The 22,095-nt window shown below is 46.9% G+C and overlaps 2 protein-coding genes across 4 annotated transcripts in view; both read left to right on the top strand.

Annotated features, from left to right (window-relative positions):
* Window positions 1-17,689, top strand: part of LOC134341190 (uncharacterized) — a 47,907-nt gene extending 30,218 nt beyond the window's left edge. For all 3 annotated transcript variants that reach the window (XM_063039009.1, XM_063039007.1, XM_063039008.1), the window contains 2 exons: window positions 16,881-16,978; window positions 17,324-17,689. In XM_063039009.1, the coding sequence (XP_062895079.1) occupies window positions 16,881-16,978; window positions 17,324-17,488 (263 nt within the window). In that variant the 3' untranslated portion in view covers window positions 17,489-17,689. The remainder of the gene's footprint in view (window positions 1-16,880; window positions 16,979-17,323) is intronic.
* On the top strand, window positions 410-4,441 carry dhrs4 (dehydrogenase/reductase (SDR family) member 4). Its single transcript, XM_063039005.1, is given in 2 exon segments — window positions 410-824; window positions 827-4,441. Coding segments are annotated over 2 exon segments (837 nt in total). The 5' UTR covers window positions 410-460; the 3' UTR covers window positions 1,300-4,441.
* Window positions 17,690-22,095: the final 4,406 nt, after the last annotated feature.

The raw sequence follows: 22,095 nt of genomic DNA, 5'->3' as shown, positions 1-22,095 counted from the left end.
TGATGATGGATGCGTTGGCTCTCAGCTTTTGTCCCTTTGTCACGGGTGGAGACGAGGTCATGTGAAGCGGGAATTCATGGACACGAGAGATTCTGCATATACTGGAAATCCAGAGAACGCACACAAAATGCTGGAAGAACTCAGCAAGTCAGTCAGCATCCATGTAGGCCGACCCGAAACATCGACTGACTGTTCACACTCCTCCATGGATTCTGCCTGACTTGCTGAGTTCTTCTACCTCCGGCATGTTGTGAAGCGCTGCAGGTCTGGCCGCGGGAGGGACTTTTCCCGAGTGACGGTCCGGTCACGGGACGTGGTGGAAAGCTGCAACGGTCCGGCCACAGAATGGGGCATTGGTCAGGTAAAGCAGTCCGAATTTAACCCGGGGAGGCGCGCTGTGGTTGCCGCTTTATCACCGGGGGCAATGCTGTCATGTAATGCGGTTCGGGATTAGGACCGGATGTTCGGGCGACTGGCGGAGACGATCGGAGCCGGCGCATCCGGGGCGGGACATGCCGATAGTCGCTGCTGCAGCTGCCAGCTGCCCTTTCGGACTCCAACCATGCTGCTGGGCAAAGTGGCTCTGGTGACGGCCTCAAGCCAGGGAATCGGGCTGGCGGTGGCCCGGCGCCTGGCGCAGGACGGTGCTCATGTGATGATCAGCAGCCGCAAGGGCAAGAACGTGGAGGAGGCCGTGTCGCGGCTGCAGGCCGAGGGTCTGTCGTCCGTCTTGGGTACCGTCTGCCACGTCGGTAAGGGCGCCGACCGGGAGTCGCTGGTGGCCGAGACGGTCAGCCGGTTCGGGGGCGTCGACATCCTGGTGTCCGCATTGGCCGCACCTTGGACTGCCCGGAGAGTGCCTGGGACAAGATCCTGGACATCAATGTTAAATCGGCCGCCCTGCTGGCACAGCTGGTGGTGCCCCACATGGAGAGGCGAGGAGGCGGCTCTATCGTGCTGGTCAACTCCGTGGCCGGTTACCGGCCCTTCCCGATGCTAGGCCCCTACTCAGTCAGCAAGACAGCTCTACTGGCCCTGACCAAGGTGCTGGCCACCGAACTGGCCCCACTCAACATCAGGGTCAACGGCCTGGCTCCCGGCATCATCAAGACCCGCTTCAGCGCGACCCTGTGGGAGGACGAAGGCCCGCGGAAGACGGCCTTGGAGTTGATTGACATGCGGCGTCTGGGAGAGGCTGAACACTGCGCCGGGGCTGTCTCTTTCCTCTGCTCTCCTGATGCCTCCTACATCACGGGGGAGACCATTAGCGTGAGCGGTGGTATTCACTGTCGGCTCTGAGGTCGCTAACACTGCTCCCCCCAAATGCTCGGACACCTCTCTTCCGATCTTCCACTGCCGGGCCCCTGCACCACCCACACCACAGCGGGCCCCGAGTCGCTCTTCAGGATTTGGTACCATTTCACACACAGTCAATGCTTCAAGAAGGATTAGGCCACCAGGCCTCTTAAACCTCACCCTGTTATGCAAGAATTGAAAATACACGTGGACTAAGATGTTAACTGTCCTGTGCTATCACCAGTGGGATCTTCAGTTGATCTGCCACCTGTCTGCAGGAGTTTCCGCCGGCTTGTGATCAAGACTCCCTCGAGGTGGTGGGCCAGCAGTGCTAAAGCACCACCTCCCACTGGTGAGCTTAAAAACTTGGCATCCTCCTCTATCAGAGTTGTTGGTCACTTCCATCCAACAGATAGTCTACTCTTCAGGTGTCAGTGCAACTACTGAAGGGTTTGCAAAAGATGGATACACTGTCTGACTATCAGCCCCTCTGAACGTACTTGGTCCACACCCATGCTGATCCTGTCTCTGCTTACTTAGTAAAATGTCCAATATTTTCGCAGCTTTTTGTCTTTTGTGCTCCGGTTGTCTGCTTTATTGGATGCAGTCTTTCATTGATTCTATTATATTTATCGTATTTCCTGACTATGCCTAGCAAACAAATCTCATACTTGTACATGATGGCACATAAGTACTTTGCTGATAAAGTTACTTTGAATTTGAAGACAAAATCAATGAAAAACAACACATAAGACTGGGAAAGAAACAGAAGTCAACAACTTGCAAATACAAAAGAAAAAAAACGTAACAATAATAACAATAAGCAATAGATAAGTAGGTTGTAGAGTCCTTGAAGGTGAGTCCACAGGTTGTGGGAACAGTTCAGTATTGGGGTGAGTGAAGTTATACCGACTGGTTCAGGAGCCTGATGGTTGAGGGATTACTCTTCCTGAATTTGCTAGTGTGGGCCCTAAGCCTCCTGTACCTTTTCCTGATGCAAAAAAGAGAGTGTGGCCTAGATGGTGGTGGTCCTTGATGATGGATGTGTTGGCTCTCAGCTTTTGATTCTACCCACCTGGGCAAGTGAAGCTGTCACCTGATCAGTGGGCGTATTTATCGTGTTCCAGCTCGGCCTTTGGCACGGGTGGAGATGAGGCCATGTGAAGTGCTGATTCGTTGACGGAATATTCTGTAGATACTGGAAATCCAGAGAACAAACACAAAATGCTGGAGGAACTCAGCAAGTCAGTCGCCATCCATGTAGATGAAGGGTCCCCACCCAAAATGGCGACTGTTTACAGCTCCATAGATGCTGCCTGACTTACTGAGGTCCACCAGCTCCAACATTTTGTCCGTGCTCTATGTGAAACGGTGCAAGTCTGGACTGGGAATCTGATGTGTAATTGGTGGTGGTCTGTTCATACGATGTGGTCAACAGCTGCAGTAGTCCGACTTCAGGACAGTGCGGGACGCTTTGTCCTTGCTGCCTCTGTATTGGGATTTGGCAGGGCATGCAATATGGTCAGAAACTTTTTCGGTGGGGGCAGGGTAGTCCTAATTCCCGCTTTACCAATTGTGCAAATGTTGGTTGGACGCTGTTACAGTTCAGGATCGGGAAGACATGCAATTAGATTATGGAAAGCAGGGGCTAGAGGAAACATAGAAAATAGGTGCAGGAGTATGCCATTTGGCCCTTCGAGCCTGCACCGCCATTCAGTATGATCATGGCTGATCATCCAACTCAGAACCCTGCACCAGCCTCCCCTCCATACCCCCTGATCCCCGTAGCCACAAGGGCCATATCTAACTCTCTCTTAAATATAGCCAATGAACTGGCCTCAACTGTTTCCTGCGGCAGAGAATTCCACAGATTCACCACTCTCTGTGTGAAGAAGTTTTTCCTAATCTCAGTCCTAAAAGGCTTCCCCTTTATCCTCAAACTGTGACCCCTCGTTCTGGACTTCCCCAACATCGGGAACAATCTTCCTGCATCTAGCCTGTCCAATCCCTTTAGGATTTTATACGTTTCAATAAGATCCCCCCTCAATCTTCTAAATTCCAACGAGTATAAGCCTAGTTCATCCAGTCTTTCATCATATGCCATCCCAGGAATCAATCTGGTGAACCTTCTTTCTACTCCCTCTATGGCAAGAATGTCTTTCCTCAGATTAGGGGACCAAAACTGCACACAATACTCCAGGTGTGGTCTCACCAAGGCCTTGTATAACTGCAGTAGTACCTCCCTGCTCCTGTACTCGAATCCTCTCGCTATAAATGCCAGCATACCATTCGCCTTTTTCACTGCCTGCTGTACCTGCATGCCCACTTTCAATGACTGGTGTATAATGACACCCAGGTCTCGTTGCACCTCCCCTTTTCCTAATCGGCCACCATTCAGATAATAATCTATTTTCCTGTTTTTGCCACCAAAGTGGATAACTTCACATTTATCCACATTAAATTGCATCTGCCATGAATTTGCCCACTCACCTAACCTATCCAAGTCACCCTGCATCCTCTTAGCATCCTCCTCACAGCTAACACTGCCACCCAGTTTCGTGTCATCTGCAAACTTGGAGATGCTGCATTTAATTCTCTCATCCAAATCATTAATATATATTGTAAACAACTGGGGTCCCAGCACTGAGCCTTGCGGTACCCCACTAGTCACTGCCTGCCATTCTGAAAAGGCTATATAATTTTTTTCTGAGTTTTTTATCTGGAGAGTATGCAGGTGAGTGTCAGTCAGGTATATGAGATAGAGAATGGGACCCAACAAGGCAGTATTTGTAGCCCTTTGTTTAATAGTATGATTAATAATATTTTCTCTGAGATGGGTCAATCATTTTTTGCAGATGATGGAGCTTTATGGATTAGAGGTAGAAATTTCAATTTAACTCTATATAGGATGCAATTAGTGATTAATGAGGTCAAAACATTGGGCAAATAGATCAGGATTTAAGCTTCCAGTGGCTAAAATGCGAATTATGTGTGATACAATGAGGGTCATAGCCCTGCATTTAATATGAAATTATACAGTCAAACTCGCGAAGAAGTGTCCGTGGTAAGATTTCTTAGCATGTGGATGAGTAATCTGACATGGAAGCCCCATACCAGTAAAATAATTGATAAATTATTAAATATACTGAGGTGTCTTTGTTGGTATTCTTGGGGTGCTGCACGAAAATCTTTGTTGACCATTTGTATTTGGTTAATTAGATCTGTACTTGATTATGGCTGTGTGGCTCATGGATCAGCTTCATCTTCAGATTTAAAATGTTTGGATGTGATACCAGCTCAGGCTTTAAGACTGTGTTGTGGTGCAATAAAGACATCTCCTGTTTTAGCGTTACTGGTTGAAATGGGACAATTACCCTTACAGTCGCAGAGGATGAAGTTGTTAACGTACTGGGTTAATTTGAGGGGCAAAGAAATAAACATTCTGTTAAAAGTGTGTTGGAGGACCGTTGGCAACTTCACAAGGAGAGTGTTTTTAGTTTTGGGTGGCTGGGTTCTTATGATACTGGGAATATGGGTTTGCTGGATAATGCAATATATACCACTGTAGGTTTCTCAGTAACCCTACCTTGGTTCATTCCAATAAATTTAGTTGATTTGGGGTTGCACGTTTTAGTGAAGTCTCAGGATTCTGTTATACCTGAGATTCTGTTGGTTCATCAGTAAGTTGACCTTTAAGTTGGACTGACAACAGTCATTAAAAGTCAGGAGAAGCAGCAGAGGATGTTTGGGCAAGTGGCAGAAAAGATTGGTCTCAGCGTGTCCAAGGTGGGACAAGCTGCTTATCTGTTGCCGCAGGGGCAACTGCGCGAGTTCCAGTCGGCTTTTCGAACTCGAACTATGCTGCTGGGGAAGGTGGTTCCGGTGATGGCGTCCAGCCAGGGAATCAGGCTAGCGGTGGCACGGCCCCTAGCCCAGAACAGTACATACATGATGATCAGCAGCCACAAGGGCAAGAACGCGGAGGAGGTCGCGCTGCGGCAGCAGACTGACGTTCATCGGTACCATCTGCCACATAGATCAGGGCGCGGACCAGGAGTCGCCACTTCGGGGGCGTTGACATCTTGGTGTTCAACGCCAATCCGTTGACCGTTCTTTGCCTAATTGTCTGGAACAAGATCCTGGACATCAAAGTCAGTCAAACCAGACGAGAGAAAATCTGCAGATGCTGGAAGTCCAAGCAACAAGTCAGCCGCCCCACTGGCACAGCTGGTGATGTCCCAAATGGAGGGGCCAGGGGGTGGCTCCATCATCTTGGTCAGCTCCATGGCAAGTTACTGGGCCGTCCCGATGATAGGTCCCTATTCGGTCAGCAGGACAGCTCTGCCGGTCCTGACCAAGCGACTAGCCATCAAAATGCCCCTCTCAATATCAGGGTCAACTGCCTGGCTCCCGGCATCATCGAGACCCACGTCAGTGCGTACGAGATGGAGGAGGAGGACCACCAGCAGGTGGCCATGGAGCTGATCGATATGTGGTGCCTTGGAGAGGCAGTGGAGTGCGCCGGTGTCATAATCCCTCCTCTGCTCGCCTGATGCATCCTGCGTCACCGGGGAGACAATTAACGTGAGTGGCAGTACTCAGTGTCGGCTCTGAGATCCCTGCCCCTGCCCATTGCTTGAACACTTCTCTCTTCTGATCGTGCACTGCCGGAACTCCTACCCTCCTACCACAACGGGACACGAGATGCTCTTCAGGACCTGGATTTGTCCCTCGCAGCACTGGTAGCACAGCAGTCAGTGTGTGACTGTTGCGTACAAGAACACAGTAGCATGAGACCACCGAGCCCCTTCAACCTCTCCCTGCCATTGCTCTGACCTGGCATCACAGCTTCTCAGCGTGTTCCCCAGTGCCCTCAGATTTTTCTCCCTCTGAACTCTTCCAGTGATCGTCCACTCTTGTGTCGAGAAGTCTGGAGATCCACCACTCTTCACTAGGCACGACTTTAAAACTTCTCCATTTACCCCACCCCCTACTCTTGCAGCTTTGATCTCTTTGCTCTCTCCATGTTACAACCCAATCAGACCACAGCAAAGCAACAGTGGCCTCCTTGTGACACCAGTCTTCTGGGTAAAAAGATCGACGGAAACTATCTGGACCACAAGTACAATCCAAGAGTGGTATCAAGGTAACCAATAAATATCAAGTGGTATTTATTATCCAGAATAACTTTGGTCAACAGTGAAAAGTGATTCACGATATACATACATATCAGAGCTGTCCTCCTTCAAATAACGGGATTTCCCTTCCTGCCCTCACCCCCATCTCCTCCAATTTCTGAACATCTGCACTCACCCTACCATCCAGCCACCTTGACATTGATAGAGTTCCTCATGTCCTTACCGACCACCACATGTGCCTCGTCGTCCTCCACAACATCTAAAGGGAACCTACCTCTAAACATACCTCTACTTCTCCCCGCTCTCCACTTTCTGCAGGGAATGCTGTCTCCATGATCCCACTGTCCATTTGTCCCTCCCCACTAATCATCCATCACATCCCAGCAAGCAGCCGACGTGCCACACCTGCACATTCACCTCCTCCCTCACCTCCATTCAGGGCCCCAAATAGTCAGTTCAGGTGAGGCAACACATCACCTGCGAATCTGCTGAGGTTGTCTACACTTCCCTGGTCGCCCCAAATTTCTTATGCGGCCTCCTCTACATTGATGGGTCCTGCCATAAACTGGGGGACCATTTCATCCAGCACCTCCGCTCCATATACCAAATGCAGAAATTCCCAGTGGTCAAACATTTTAATTTTAAATTCATTCTTGTTCCGTCATGTCAGTCGATACGCCTACTCTGGTGCCAAGATGAGGCCAGTCTAAGGGTGCAGAAGGAGCACCTTATGTTCTGTCTGGGTGGCCTCCAATAGCGATATTTCATTCAGGTTAAGAAAAACATTCCCTCCCCTCCCCCTTCTTTAATTCCCCACTCGGGCCCTTTACCTCTTCTCACCTGCCTATCACATCTCCTTTGGCTCAGCTTGTAAGTGCAATTACGCAGAAAGCACAGTAGCTCCTATATTTTTTTTTAGAAATTTTCAAAGATTTACCATGGCATCTAAAACTTTGACAAAGTTCTATCGATGTATGGTGAAGAGTATACTAACTGGCTGCAGCACAGTCTAATGTGGAAAGACGAATGCCCTTGAATGGAAAATCCCACACGAACTGTAGAATATGGTCCAGTCCATCACAGGTAAAGCCCTTCCCACCAATGAGCACCACTATACGAAGCATTGGCACAGGAAAGCGGCATCCATCGTCAGGGATTGCCACCACCCAGACCTTGCTCTCCTCTCACTGCTGCCATCAGGAGGAAGGTCCAGGAGCCTCACCACCTGGTTCAGCAACTGTTATTAACCCTCAACCTTCAGGTTTTGAACCACAGGGGATAAGTTCACGAAACTTCATTTGGCCATCACTGAACTGTTCCACAACCTATGGACTCACTTTGAAGAACTCTTCATCTCAGGTCCTCAATACTTAAAGGTCCTGACGAAGGGTCTCGGCCTGAAACGTCGACTGCGCCTCTTCCTATAGATGCTGCCTGGCCTGCTGCGTTCACCAGCAACTTTGATGTGTGTTGCTCTCAATATTTATTGTTTGTTTATTTGTTATTTATTCATTATAATTTCCTTTGTTCTTCAGTATTTGCACAGATTTTTGTCTTTTGTACTGTGGTTGTCTGCTCTGTTGCGTGCAGTCTTTCATTGTTTCTATTAAGCTGTTATATAGTTAAATGTGCCCTCAAGCAAACGTATGTCAGCGTTGTCTATCATGACAGATATGTACGTTGCTAATACATTTACTTTGAATGTGTACATAAAAGAATCAATGCAAAACAACACACAAGAATCGTTATAGAGAAGATGCTGGCATGGATAGCGGAATGGCTGACAGGCAGGAGGCAGTGAGTGGGAAGTAAGGGGCCTTTTCTGGTTGGCTACCAGTGACTCAGGGGTTTGACTTGGGGGCACTACTGTCCACATTGTTTCTCATTGATACGGATAATGGCTCTGTGGCAAAGTTTGATATGAAGATAGGTGGAGGGGTGGGTAGTGCTGAGGAAGCAATGTGATTGCAGCAGGACTTAGACAAATTGGAAGAATGGACAAAAAAGCAGAAAAATCTGGAATCTAGTGTTGGGAAATGTGTGATAATTCACTTTGGTAAAAGGAACAACAGTGCGGACTATTATCTAAATGGGAAGAAGTTTCAAACATCAGAGCTGCAAAGGGACTTGGGCGTCCTCGTGCAAGATTCCCAGAAGGTGATTTACAGGTTGAGTCTGTGGTGAAGAAGGCAAGTGCAATGTTGGGAATTATTTCAAGGGGAGTAGAATATAAAATCCAGGAGATAATGCTCCTTGACTTTATAACACACTAGTCAGGCCACACACGGAGTATTGTCAACAGTTTTAGCCCTATATCCCAGAAAGGTTGTGTCATCATTGGAGAGAGTCCAGAGGAGGTTTACGAGGATGATTCCAAGAATGGAGGCGTTGACATATGAGGAGGGTTTGACAGCTTTGGGCCTGGAATCACTAGATCTTAGAAGAATGTGTGGGGGTCTCATTAAAAACTTAACGAATGTTGAAAGGACTGGATAGGGTAGATGTGGAGAGGATGTTTCCTATGATGGGGGTATCCAGAACATGAGGGCACAGCCTCAAAATTGAGGGGGCGATCTTTTAGAACAGAGGAAAGGAGGATTTCTTTTCGACAGAGTGTAGTGAATCTGCGGAATGCTCTGCCACAGACTGCAATGGAGTTGAAATCCATGGGTATACTTAAGGGAAAAGTCGTTCATAAAAACATAGAAAACCCACAGCACAATACAGGCCCTTCAGCCCACAAAGCTGTGCCAAACATGTCCTTACCTGGGAAATTACCTCGGGTTACCCATAGCCCTCTATTTTTCTAAGCTCCGTGTACCTATCCAGGAGCCTCTAAAAAGATCCTGTTGTATCCACCAACATAAAATAATCTGCAGATGCTGTAAAAGATCAAAGCAACACTTTCAGTACGCTGGATGAACTCAGCAGGTCGGGCAGCATCAGTCAGAAACGATGAGTCGACGTTTCGGGCCAGAACCCTTCGTCAGGACTGAAGAATGAAAGATGGGGAAGGATTTGAAGAATGCTTGTGGTTTTAGTTGATAGACCAGTAATTTGAAAGACAAAGGGGTGGGGGAGGGGAAGCAATGATGTCATAGCCCTGAAAACAATGGGTTGTAGAAGAAGGAGGCGGAATCATGAGGGCTGGGGGAGGGGGCAGAGTGAAATAGGGATAGAGGAAGGGAGGGGGAGGGAATTACCAGAAGTCGGAGAATTCTATGTTCATACCAAGGGGCTGGAGACTACCTAGACTGTATATGAGGTGTTGCTCCTCCTTAGTCCTGGAGTAACTCACTGGGCATGGTGACAGAGATTAATTTTGGAGTAACACACGGGACACAGTGACGGAGATTAATCCTGGAGTAACAAAAGGGGACAAATTGACAGAGATTAGACCTGGAATAACAAAAGGGGACAAATTGACACAGATTAGACCTGGAATAACAAAAGGGGACAAATTGACAGAGATTAGTCCTGGAATAACAAAAGGGGGCAAATTGACAGAGGTTAGTCCTGGAGTAATCCACGGGGACACGTTGACAGAGATCATTCAGAGAGTTCCACACCACTCTCCCTGGTATCTCACTGCTGGCTGTCCCCACCTTACCTGCCCTCCACGCATTGTTGGGACACATAGAGTTCTTGTACACGTGAGGGAGGAGTGAGTGGTGTGTGGACATCCTCCACATGGTACAGGTCAGGAGACGGAGCAGTGATGGGGAAATGGATCAATCCCAGCAACACATGACCCCAGCATCCGCTCCACTGCTAGTGAAGGTCACAGGGTCACCTGCCCCAATGATGGTCCGACCCCTGCTCCAACTCACCTAGAGCAGCTCCTCCTTGTCTCCCATCAGTTGCCTTGTGCTGGCATCCATTATGGACCAACCTCTCCACCTTGTGGGGTTTGATGTTGGAATTCTGTGTGTGTCCATGAGATCATGTCTTACTTCCAAACTGATGTGAGAACAGACACTCAGGAGTCAATGACCATGGGCCAACAGAAGAAGGGTGTTGAGGTCCAGACTAGATCAGTTCTGCTTACTGAATTGGAGGAGAAGGCTGGGGACAGTGGATGGACGGGTGTGGTGTGTTTGCTTCTGTAGGATTTTGTGACCTTTACTTCTGTTACAGAAAAACCCAAAGCAGTTGCCTTAAACTGATATCATTACGTCAGACACCATTTCTTAAAGTGAACACAACAATTCAATGATGGTGTTTGTGAATGATGTAGAACAGTTACTGTGATGAACAATATGTACCATCTGTCACCCATACATTCCCCTACACTCTGTTCCTGTTCCTGTTCTTATCTCTCTTCATTCGTCAAACCCACCATCCCCGGATCAGTCTGGTCAGCCATTGCTGCAATCCTTCCTTGGGTAAGGAATCCTGAACTGTGCACAAGCCTCACCAAGACCCGATAGAATTGGAGCGAGTCGTCTGTACTACTGTGTGACACAGTGATGGAGCAGTTAGTAGTGCTGACTCACAGATCCAGTGATTCCGATTCCATCCCAGCCTCTGGAGCTGTCTGTGTGGTGTCTGCACATTCTTCCTGTGATGATGTGGGTTTCCCCCCGATAATCCTGGTTTCTGGCTCCCACATCCCAATGACGTGCAGGTCACTGGGTCAGTCTGCAGCTGTCATTTCCAGTGGGTTGTCAGAATGGTGGGGAGATGAGAGAAGTGTGAACTGACTAAGAGCTAGCATAGATTTAGACTGGCTGAATGGCCTAAGGCAACAAACATGAACAAAAGCTGCTGAACTCACCATTTGCCTTCCTATCACCCACTAACCTGGATGCAATGCACACGATGGTCTTTCCCACATTATTGATGGAGACTGAACAACTCACACTCCTCAGGATTAAATTTCCCATCAGTTTCCACCCTGAACAACCATCTGTAAAGGGTCTCTACAGCTATATTAATAGCAAAAGGATAGTGAGGGATAAAATACGTCCCTTAGAGAATCAGAGTGGACGGCTATGTGCGGAGCCAAAAGAGATGGGGGAGATTTTGAACAATTTATTTTCTTCAGTATTCACTAAGGAGAAGGATATTGAATTGCGTAAGGTAAAGGAAACAAGAAGGGTAGTTATGGAAAGTATGACAATTAAAGAAGAGGAAGTACTGGCGCTTTTAAGGAATATAAAAGTGGATAAGTCTCCGGGTCCAGACAGGATATTCCCTAGGACCTTGAGGGAAGTTAGTGTAGAAATAGCAGGGGCTCTGACAGAAATATTTCAAATGTCATTAGAAACAAGGATGGTGCCAGAGGTTTGGCATATTGCTCATGTGGTTCCATTGTTTAAAAACGGTTCTAAGAGTAAACCTAGCAATTATCGGCCTGTGAGTTTGAAGTCAGTGGTGGGTAAATTGATAGAAAGTATTCTTAGAGATGGTATATATAATTATCTGGATAGACAGGGTCTGATTAGGAGCAGTCAACATGGATTTGTGCGTGGAAGGTCATATTTGACAAATCGTATTGAATTTTTTGATGAGGTTACTAAGAAAGTTGACAAGGGTAAACCGGTGGATGTAGTCTATATGGACTTCAGTAAGGCCTTTGACGAGGTTCCACACGGAAGGTTAGTTAGGAAGGTTCAATCGTTAGGCATTAGTATGGAAGTAGTGAAATGGATTCAGCAGTGTCTAGATGGGAGACGCCAGAGAGTAGTGATGGATAACTGTGTGTCAGATTGGAGGACGGTGTGTAGCAGTGTGCCTCAGGGATCTGCACTGAGTCCAGTGTTGTTTGTAATACACAAACGTGTTGTATATTAATGATCTGGGTGATGGGGTGGTAAATTGCATTAGTAAGTGTGCAGACAATACGAATATAGGTAGTGTTGTGGATCATGAGGTAGGTTTTCAAAACTTGCAGAGAGATTTAGGACAGTTAGAAGAGTGGGCTGAAAGATGGCAGATGGAGTTTAATGCAGAAAAATGTGAGGTGCTACATTTTGGTAGAACTAATCAAAATAGGACATACATGGTAAATGGTAGGGCATTAAAGAATGCTGTAGAACAGGGGGATCTAGGAATAATGGTGCATAGTTCCCTGAAGGTGGAATCTCATGTGGATAGGGTGGTGAAGAAAGCTTTTGGTTTGCTAGTCTTTATTAATCAGAGCATTGAGTATAGGAGCTGGGATGTAATGTTGAAATTGTACAAGGCATTGGTAAGGCCAAATCTGGAGTATTATGTACAGTTCTGGTCAGCGAATTATAAGAAAGATGTCAATAAAATTGAAAGAGTACAGAGGAGGTTTACTAAAATGTTGCCTGGGTTTCATCTCCTAAAAAAGAAAGGTTGAACAAGTTAGCTCTTTATTCTTTGGAGCGTAGAAGGTTGAGGGGGGGACTTGATAGAGGTGTTTAAAATTATGAGGGGGTGCTGTACTATTCTATGTTCTAATAAGCGACGGGTCTGCGTCTGTCGCCGTGGGTCTGCGTAAGCACTGCAGTGGCAAATACATCTAAGACATTGACAAAAATTTGGAACGGTCGGTCATAAAGCGGGCGGCCGAGTGCTGGTGCTCTGGAGAGGGACTTCTTCACTTCCTCGAAGGCCTCCTTTTGCTGTTCTGTCCAATCTGTTGGTCTCTGGGCCAAACTGGAGGCCAGAGGTATACAGAGCGGCATCTGGGATCCATTGTCTGCAGAAGTTTACCAGACCAGGGAATGCACGCATGGCCTTCGGAGTGGTAGGCGGCGGGGTGGCAAGGGTAGGGATCACTCTTTCAGGGGTAGGTTGTTGCTCAGTGGCACTCAAAAGGGTTCCTAAAAATGTCACCTGCCTCTGGCCCCTTTTTAGTTTCTGGGGTGGAACCACGTACCCCCAGGAATGGAGGGCATTTAAGTCTGTTTGTGTCCTCAATATTGGAGGCCTCTGACAGACTGGCTAATAGGAGGTCATCCACATACTGAATAACAGTGAGGCCTCCAAAGAAATGCAAGTTCTGAAGCTGCTTATACAAGATCTGTGAGAAGATGGTGGGGGAATGCATGAAACCTTGGGGAAGGCGAGTCCAAGTATATTGTTATCCTAAGAAGGTAAAAGCAAAAAGGTATTGCGGGGGCAAGGGAGACTGCAAAGAATGCATGCTGTAAGTCCACTATGGTAAAAATTTGGGAGTTTGCTGAGATGTTGCTTAAAATTGTGCCAGGGTTGGGGACTACCGGGTGTATACGCTGAACAATTTCATTGATTTTACGGAGATCCTGCACCAACCTCCATTCCGGCTGTCCTGGCTTTGGGACCGGTAAGATAGGAGTGTCACAAGGGGATTGGCAGGGGACCAGAATACCCTGTTTGCCAAAGGATTCTATAAAATGAGTTATTCCCTCAACCGCCTCCATCTTCAGGGGATACTGGGGAATAGATGACTTCCGAGCCCTTGCTCAAACAGCTTCTTCACAGAGGGAACCAATGTGAGGCCCACTTCTGTCTTTGAACAACCCAAAGATCTGGTGTGAGTTCGTCGGTCGGTGTGCGGTGAGGTTGGTGGTGCCTGAGGCATCCCGGGATGCTAAAGGGTTTCAGGTAGAAAGTGAGGGTGCCATCCGGCAAGATCTTATCACAGGCAGAACTTATCTTGACACGGAGCGTAGAAAGGGAAGCGGCAGACAAAACTTTTCTTAGCACGGAGAGACGGAGTTACACAAGTAAACCTCGGTACAGGAGTATACTTGGAATCCTTATCTTGGCACAGAGAGACAGAGTTTCACAGGTAAACCTCGGAACTGGAGTTGAACTTAGAAAACTTATCTTGACTCGGAGAGACTGAGTTTCACAGGTAAATCTCGGTACTGAAGCAAAACTTAGAACACACAATCCTAAGCGGCCGGGAAGCGTTAATTACCACACTGGCAAAACCAACGATCTGGAAACTAGTGGGTGCAAAGCCAGGGTTCTTACACTGCAGGTCTTGATGAAAACCAGGTGTGTTGCCATCAAAGGGAATTAGGAGAAAATGGGGAATTAACGGTCAGAATTGTGGCACAATCAAAGGGAATTAGGAGAAAATGGGGAATTAACGGTCGAGACCATGACAGTGACCATATGATGAACGTCTGGCAGCTCTTGGGATGTATTCACTGGAGTTCAGGAGAACGAGGGGCGATCTCATAGAAACATTCCAAATGTTAAAAGGCCTGAACAGATTAGATATGGCAAAATTACTTCCCGTGGTAGGGGAGTCCAGGACAACAAGGCATGACTTCAGCATTGAGATGCGGGGAAATTACTTTAATCAGAGGGTGGTAAATCTGTGGAATTTGTTGCCACGAGTGGCTGTGGAGGCCAAGTCACTGGGTGTATTTAAGGCAGAGATAGATAGGTTCTTGATTAGGGCTGCCAGGGCTGTGTGGTGTTGGGGTGAGAAGAGTCGAGTTGTGACCAGAAAATGGCAGAGAGAGAGAACATCAAGGAAAAAGCCAAGCTGTTGAAGGAAGTTTTTGGCGAGAGTGGAAGTGAACTAGAGATGGAGGTCGGCGGGAAAGAGGAACGGAATGGAAAGAGGAAGAAGAGAAAGCAGAGGTATGGGATATCAAACCCTGAAGAGTCAGCGGATGATCAAAACAGGACAGCAAAACAATGGAAAGAAGATGAGATTAAAGCAATTATAAAACTAAGTGAAGACAGGGTGTATTTTGATGATTGGAACCCGATTTGTTTGACGAAGATGCTCAACAAAATTATAGGCGAGATTAAAGGAGAAAAAAAGCAGCAAGGCAAAGTGACTATGTAAAATAGACGATAAAAAAGTACAATGCTCAATACCCAACAATAGAAAGTGGACAAGAGGAGTTATTTCGGTGATACCAACAAAAATTACTATGGGTAAGATTAAACAGAACATAAAAGGAGCGAAAATTATGGAGGTCAAACGTTTGAAAGTTACAAGAGATGGGAAAAAGTGTGATAGTTTATCGGTAATGATTAACTTTGATGAAGAGAGATTGCCGACTAAGGTTTACTTAGGGTACATGTGTTATGCAGTTAGAATATATATACCTCCGCCTTTAAGATGCTATAAATGTCAGAAATTCCGGCACTTTGCAGCGGTCTGCAGAGGAAAACATGAATATGGGAAATGTGAAGCGGGCGCCAGGTTGAAATGCTGCAATTGTGGCGAGAAACACAGCGCAGCTAATCGAGGGTGCGTTTATAGCAAGAAGGCGGCTGAGATACAATATGTAAAAGTAACTCAAGGAATTAGTTATGCAGAGGCAGTGAAAGAATTTGATGGAAAAAGGCTGTCAAGCAAACAAATGCAGGGGATAATAAACTGGTGAATTGTGAGAGTGTAATATGAAAAATAAGGATACACTATTAATGAGTAGAAAGGAGTTCGTGCTTTTTAAGTGGATGCAATTAACTGTTCAGTGCAAACAAGCAAAAGAACTGAGAAAATTAAAATTATCGTCAAGTCTGCAGAAAAGTATCTTAGTATTAAAGGGATTAGGTGGGAAGAAGTCAAAGAAACGCTGAATGGAGGATCCAACAGTTCACAGGCAGGGGAGATGGAATCTTAATGGCAGTATATTTATCGCAAATGGTCAAGAATTTAAGAAATGTTTCAGAATTTAAGGAAAATCTGCTGAAGGTATCACTTACCTTCCTATCACCCAGTAACCTGGATACAATACACACGATTGTCTCTCCCACATTACTGATGGAGACTGAACAACTCACACTCCTCAGGATTAAATTTCCCATCAGTTTACACACTGACCAACCATCTGTATCATCCTTCAGTGTGAAGGACCAAACAGTTTCTGAATCCTCTGAAAACTTTGTTATCACGTTCCGACATTTCGGTAAAAATGCTGACATTTTAGATAGTACAAGGAACTGAGTATTGAAGAGCTCAGTGTAAATTCCAAAACAGCTCGTGGGGACAGAGTGGACTCACAATGAAAGGAACTGAAAAGTAACAGTGAACTGGGGACAGCAACTTTCCCATCTGGAGATTGACAGGGTTAGAGAAATCCCACTGATCCCTGAAGCAAGAGTGAGGTCAGAGCCCATCTGGATCTCAGTAGATCAGTGACTCTGATCTCTGGGCTTTGTCTGATGGGACTTGTCCCTCCAGTCAGTGTTCACCTCAGTGCTGAGTGATTGTGATCATCAGTGTTCTTGCTGCTGCCTCCGTAACCAGTTCTTCATTGTCTCACTTAGTTAAACAGTTTCAACCCTGACTCGGATGTTGCCAACTATCCTGTTATTCCGGAAAATGTAATTCACGGTGTCGCATTCATTTTTGACATGAACACTGTAGACAGCATCAGTGAGGAACAAATAAATGCATTTAAGGAGTTACAGACAATTGTGGCACAGAAATGTAAGTGTTTTCTTTTGCTCTGTGTAACCATTGTCACCATGATGTGGTAGATTGATAATGATATCTTGATTACCTTCCTCTTCCAGATATTTACAGGGTTGTGATTGGGACCAAGTTTGAACTACTAGGGATACAAGAGGATGACCATGAGCAAATTTATGAATACAAGCCACTGCAGAACAAGGTAATGATCTCACCGATGTCTTGTGCAACTGTAATGTGACATCCCAACTCCTGTACTGATGAAGTAAGTGAGGCAAACACCACCTTCACCGGCTTCTCTATCTGTGTCACCACTTTCAGGAAACCATGATCTTCTATCCCTCGGTCTCTCTGTTCTTCAGTCAGTGATGTGTTTTCCATGTTGTGGTGTGGGAAACACAGCAGCCAAACTGTGCACAGCAAGATTCCACTGATAAATGACAAGGAACTGTTTCTCTGCTTATTCACCCAGAATTTGATGCATAACTTGTCATCACCCTGAGGAGTTTATAAGTACATTAATACCCCTGTCCTTCCTCTCTCTCAGTTTACGATGTTGTCAGACTTGACTGGGATGGAGAAGCGTTCCATGTTTGTGGTTTCGAATCAATGGAGAGGTGATCAGATCGAGATGATCAAATGCATCCTTGCCCTGTCCGCTCTGGATAATATGATCAGAAACATCGACAAGTTTCTCAAAGTGACGAAGTAATGGCTACACCTGACCTTGTACAGAACTGTTGAACTGATCCTGTTTCAGGAGCATAGTCAACGTTTTAGCCTGCTTTAGAGGCTCACATCTGTAAATCTGTTGTGTGAAGGAGATTGAAAGCTGAGGACTTTTCAATTATATAGATACAATGTTTCAGAACTTCACACAAATTTCCTGACTCCAAAATAAAGACAGTTTGAAATCAGGTTTACTGTTGTTGATTAATATGACCTGAAATTTATTGTTTTTCACCAGCAGTACAATGCAAAGGTGTAAAGTTACTATAAATTATAGAATACTCTACTACAGCTCAGAAACTGGCCCTTCTGCCCATCTAGTCTGTGCTGAACTGTTATTTGCTGATCCAGTTTACCACATCATCAATGAAACTGTTAATATACTGTAGATAACAAACAATAATGGACCCAACACTGATCCCTGTGGTACACCACCAGTCACAGGCCTCCTGTCAGGGAAGCAACCATCTGATACTAACCTCTGTCTTCTCCAGCTAAACCAATGTTGAGTCCAGTTTACTACTGAATGCCAAGCAACTGAACCTTCTGGACCAGCCTCCCATGCAGGACTTTATCAAGGCATTGCTAAGGTCCATGTGGACAGTCCATGTTCACTGCCTTTCCTTGTAACCTCCTTGAAGAACTTTGCAAGATTTGTGAACCACCACTCACCACACACTAAGCCTTTCTGACAAACCCAAATCAGGCCCTGTCTGTCCAAATACTTAAATATCTTGCCAATTAGAATAGCTTCCAATAATTTACCTTGGCATCAGGCTTATTGGCCTATAATTTCCCATCTTATCGTTAGATTAAATTACAAAAATAGATCAAGTGCAAAATAAAAGCAATGGTAGTGTTTACGGACATTCAGAAATCTGATGGCAGAGCAGAAGAAGCTGTTCCTGAAGTTAAATAATCATCATTATCAGGTGCCATGCCCAGTTTGAGCTTTGACTGCCATGGCCCACACACACCTGTTTTGGTTCAAGTGGATCAATTCATTGGTAACACTCACAACACGCTGGAGGAACTCAGCAGGTCGGGCAGCATCCGTGGAAAAGATCGGTCGATGTTTCAGGCCGGAACCCTTCGTCAGGACTGAAGAGGGAGGGGGCAGAGGCCCTATAAAGAAGGTGGGGGGAGGGTGGGAAGGAGAAGGCTGGTAGGTTCCAGGTGAAAAACCAGTAAGGGGAAAGATAAAGGGGTGGGGGAGGGGAAGCAGGGAGGTGATAGGCAGGAAAGGTGAAGAAAGAATAAGGGAAAACACGATGGGTAGTAGAAGGAGGCGGAACCATGAGAGAGGTGATAGGCAGCTGGGGGAGGGGGCAGAGTGACATAGGGATAGAGGAAGGGAGGGGGAGGGAATTACCAGAAGTTGGAGAATTCTATGTTCATACCAAGGGGCTGGAGACTACCTAGACGGTATATGAGGTGTTGCTCCTCCAACCTGAGTTTAGCCTCATCATGGCAGTAGAGGAGGCCATGTATGGACATATCCGAATGGGAATGGGAAGCAGAGTTGAAGTGGGTGGCTACTGGGAGATCCTGTCTGTTGTGGCGGACGGAGCGGAGGTGCTCGACGAAGCGGTCCCCCAATCTGCGTCAGGTTTCACCGATGTAGAGGAGGCTGCACCGGGAGCACCGGATGCAATAGATGACCCCAACAGACTCACAAGTGAAGTGTTGCCTCACCTGGAAGGACTGTTTGGGGCCCTGAATGGTGGCGAGAGAGGAGGTGTAGGGACAGATGTAGCACTTGCGCTTACAGGGATAGGTGCCAGATGGGAGATCCGTGGGGAGGGACGTGTGGACCAGGGAGTTGCGGAGGGACCGATCCCTACGGAAGGCGGAAAGGGGTGGAGAGGGAAAGATATGCTTAGTGGTGGGGTCCTGTTGAAGGTGGCAGAAGGTACGGAGGATAATGTGTTGGATCCGGAGGCTAGTGGGGTGGTAGGTGAGGACAAGGGGAACTCTGTCCCTGTTGTGGTGGCAGGAGGATGGGGTTAGAGCCGAAGTGCGGGAAATGGAGGAGATGCAGGTGAGGGCATCATTGATGACAGCAGAAGGGAAGCCAGGATCCTTAAAGAAGGAGGACATTTGAGATGTCCTGGAATGGAAAGCCTCATCCTGGGAGCAGATGCGGCAGAGACGGAGGAACTGGGAATAGGGAATGGCATTTTTTTCATGTGGCGGGGTGGGAAGAGGTATAGTTGAGGTAGTTATGAGAGTCAGTGGGCTTGTAGAAGATGTCAGTGGACAGTCTGTCTCCAGAGATGGAAACCGAGAGATCGAGAAAGGGGAGAGAAGTGTCCAAGATAGACCAAGTGAATTTGAGGGCTGGGTGGAAGTTTGAGGTAAAGTCGATGAAATTGATGAGCTCAGCATGGGTGCAGGAAGCAGCACCAATGTAGTCGTCAATGTACCGAAGGAACAGTTGGGGAGCAGTACCAGAATAGGTCTGGAGTACAGACTGTTCCACATAACCAACGAAGAGGCAGGCGTGGCTGGGTCCCATGCGGGTTCCCATAGCTACACCTTTAGTCTGAAGAAAGTGTGAAGAGCCAAAAGAGAAGTTATTAAGTGTGAGAACCAGTTCTGCCAACCGGAGGAGGGTAGTGGTGGTGGGGAACTGGTGAGGTCTATTATCCAGGAAGTAGCGGAGGGCTTTGAGGCCTTCTTGATGGGGAATGGAGGTGTGTAAGGATTGGACATCCATAGTAAAAATGTAGCGGTTGGGACCGGGGAATTGGAAGTTATTGAAGAGGTGGAGGGCATGGGATGTATCCCGGATGTAGGTGGGGAGAGACTGAACTTTGGGTGACAAAATGGAGTCCAACCTGGAGTCCAAAGGTGATTCCATCTTTGAGGACGCTAACCATCCAGGACATGCCCTCTTCTCATCACTGCCGTCAGGGAGGAGATTGATCCAGGAACAGCTTCCTCCCCTCACGATCAGATTTCTGAACAGTCATGAACCCATGAATACAACCTCATTATTTTTTATGTCGCACTATTTAATTATTTTGTGATTTATAGTAATTTACACATGACTTTGTGTCTAGGCACAGTCAAACACCATCTCTAAATTCACTGCTGTGGCAGGCTATCAGATGGTGACGAGGAGGCACACAGGAGTGAGAGAGATCAGCAGGTTGAGTGGTGTTGCAACAACAACCTTGTGCCCGATGTCGGTAAGACCAAGGAATTGATTCAGGAAGGGGACACACACCAGTCCTTACTGAGGGGTCGAAGGTAGGAAGGGTGAGCAGATTCAAGTTCCTGGTGTCAACTTCTCAAGAGGGTCTATCCTGGCCTACCATGAAGAAGGCACACCAAATGGCTATATTTCATTAGGAGTGTGAGAAGATTTAATATGTCACCAAAGACTCTAGCAAGTTCCTACAGGAGTACTGTGGAGAGTCTCCTGACTGGTTGCATCGCCGTCTGGCATGGAGAGAACACTGCACAGGATTGGAAGAGGCTGCAGTGGTTTCTGAATTCAGCCAGCTCCATCACATCTTCAAAAGGCAGCATCCATCACAAAGGACACTTACCACTCACCTGGTCTCACCCATCAACTGCCCGTTTGTACTCCTCGCCCACCCCTTTTCTCATTGCTACCATCAAAGAGGAGGTACAGGAGCCTGAAGACACACACTCGACGTTTCAGGAACAGTTTCTTTCCCTCTGCCGTCAGGTTACTGAATGGTCCATGAACACCAACTCTCTTTTCTGCACTATTTTACATTTTTCTAATTGATAATAATTGTTTGCCTTTACACTGTACTGCTGCGCAAAACAACTGAGTTCATGTTATATCAGTGAGTGATAATAAACCCGACGCCGGCCTCCAAGGCCTGAGTCGACCTACTAGATAATAACTCTGATTCTGATTCCACTCATCTGGTCAATGGGCTGCAGTATGGAGATCAGCCAGTAGATGGCGTCAACGCCCACACAATGGCCGGCGGGTGCGAGTCAGTCAGGTTTAATCGAAGCATTCTGGAAATGCGACATTCTTTCAAATTTATACTCGATACCTCGCTCATTCGCGGTTTACAGAGAAATACAGCAAGGATATCGGCCCTTCGGGCCAGCCAGTCCCCAATGACCAGGGTACCCATCCAGATAATCCCAATTTCCCGCGTTTGGCACACGTCCCTCAAGACCCACTTATCCAAGTGTTTCTGAATGATACCATTGTACCTGCCTCAGCCGCTCCCTCTGGACTTCTGAACACCACGAACCCGTGAATTACACTTCATCATTCCTTTCTAGCACTGTTTCATTATTTTGCAATTCATAGTAATTTTACATCTTTGCACTCTACTGCTACCGCAAAACAACAAATTTCACGCTATTTAAGAGAGGGAAAATGAACCTGATTCCGGTCAATTAATCGATTGCGAGGAGTGCTGAGAGCATTATCGGGGTCTCTCTTCCAACAATCACAGATATTTCATTAGGAGCGCTGTGCACGCGGGGCCCTTAGCATTGTCAATGATCCCACCCATCCAGCACTCTCTTTGACCCTCGCCATCAGACAGGAGGTACCGTAGTATTAACACAAGAACTGTTAGGGTGGGA

Source organism: Mobula hypostoma, assembly GCF_963921235.1.
Source record: "Mobula hypostoma chromosome 8 unlocalized genomic scaffold, sMobHyp1.1 SUPER_8_unloc_3, whole genome shotgun sequence".
NCBI classification, from domain to species: domain Eukaryota; kingdom Metazoa; phylum Chordata; class Chondrichthyes; order Myliobatiformes; family Myliobatidae; genus Mobula; species Mobula hypostoma.
The sequence above is the reverse complement of the archived record's forward strand: the minus strand, read 5'-3'. Positions and strand labels throughout refer to the sequence as shown.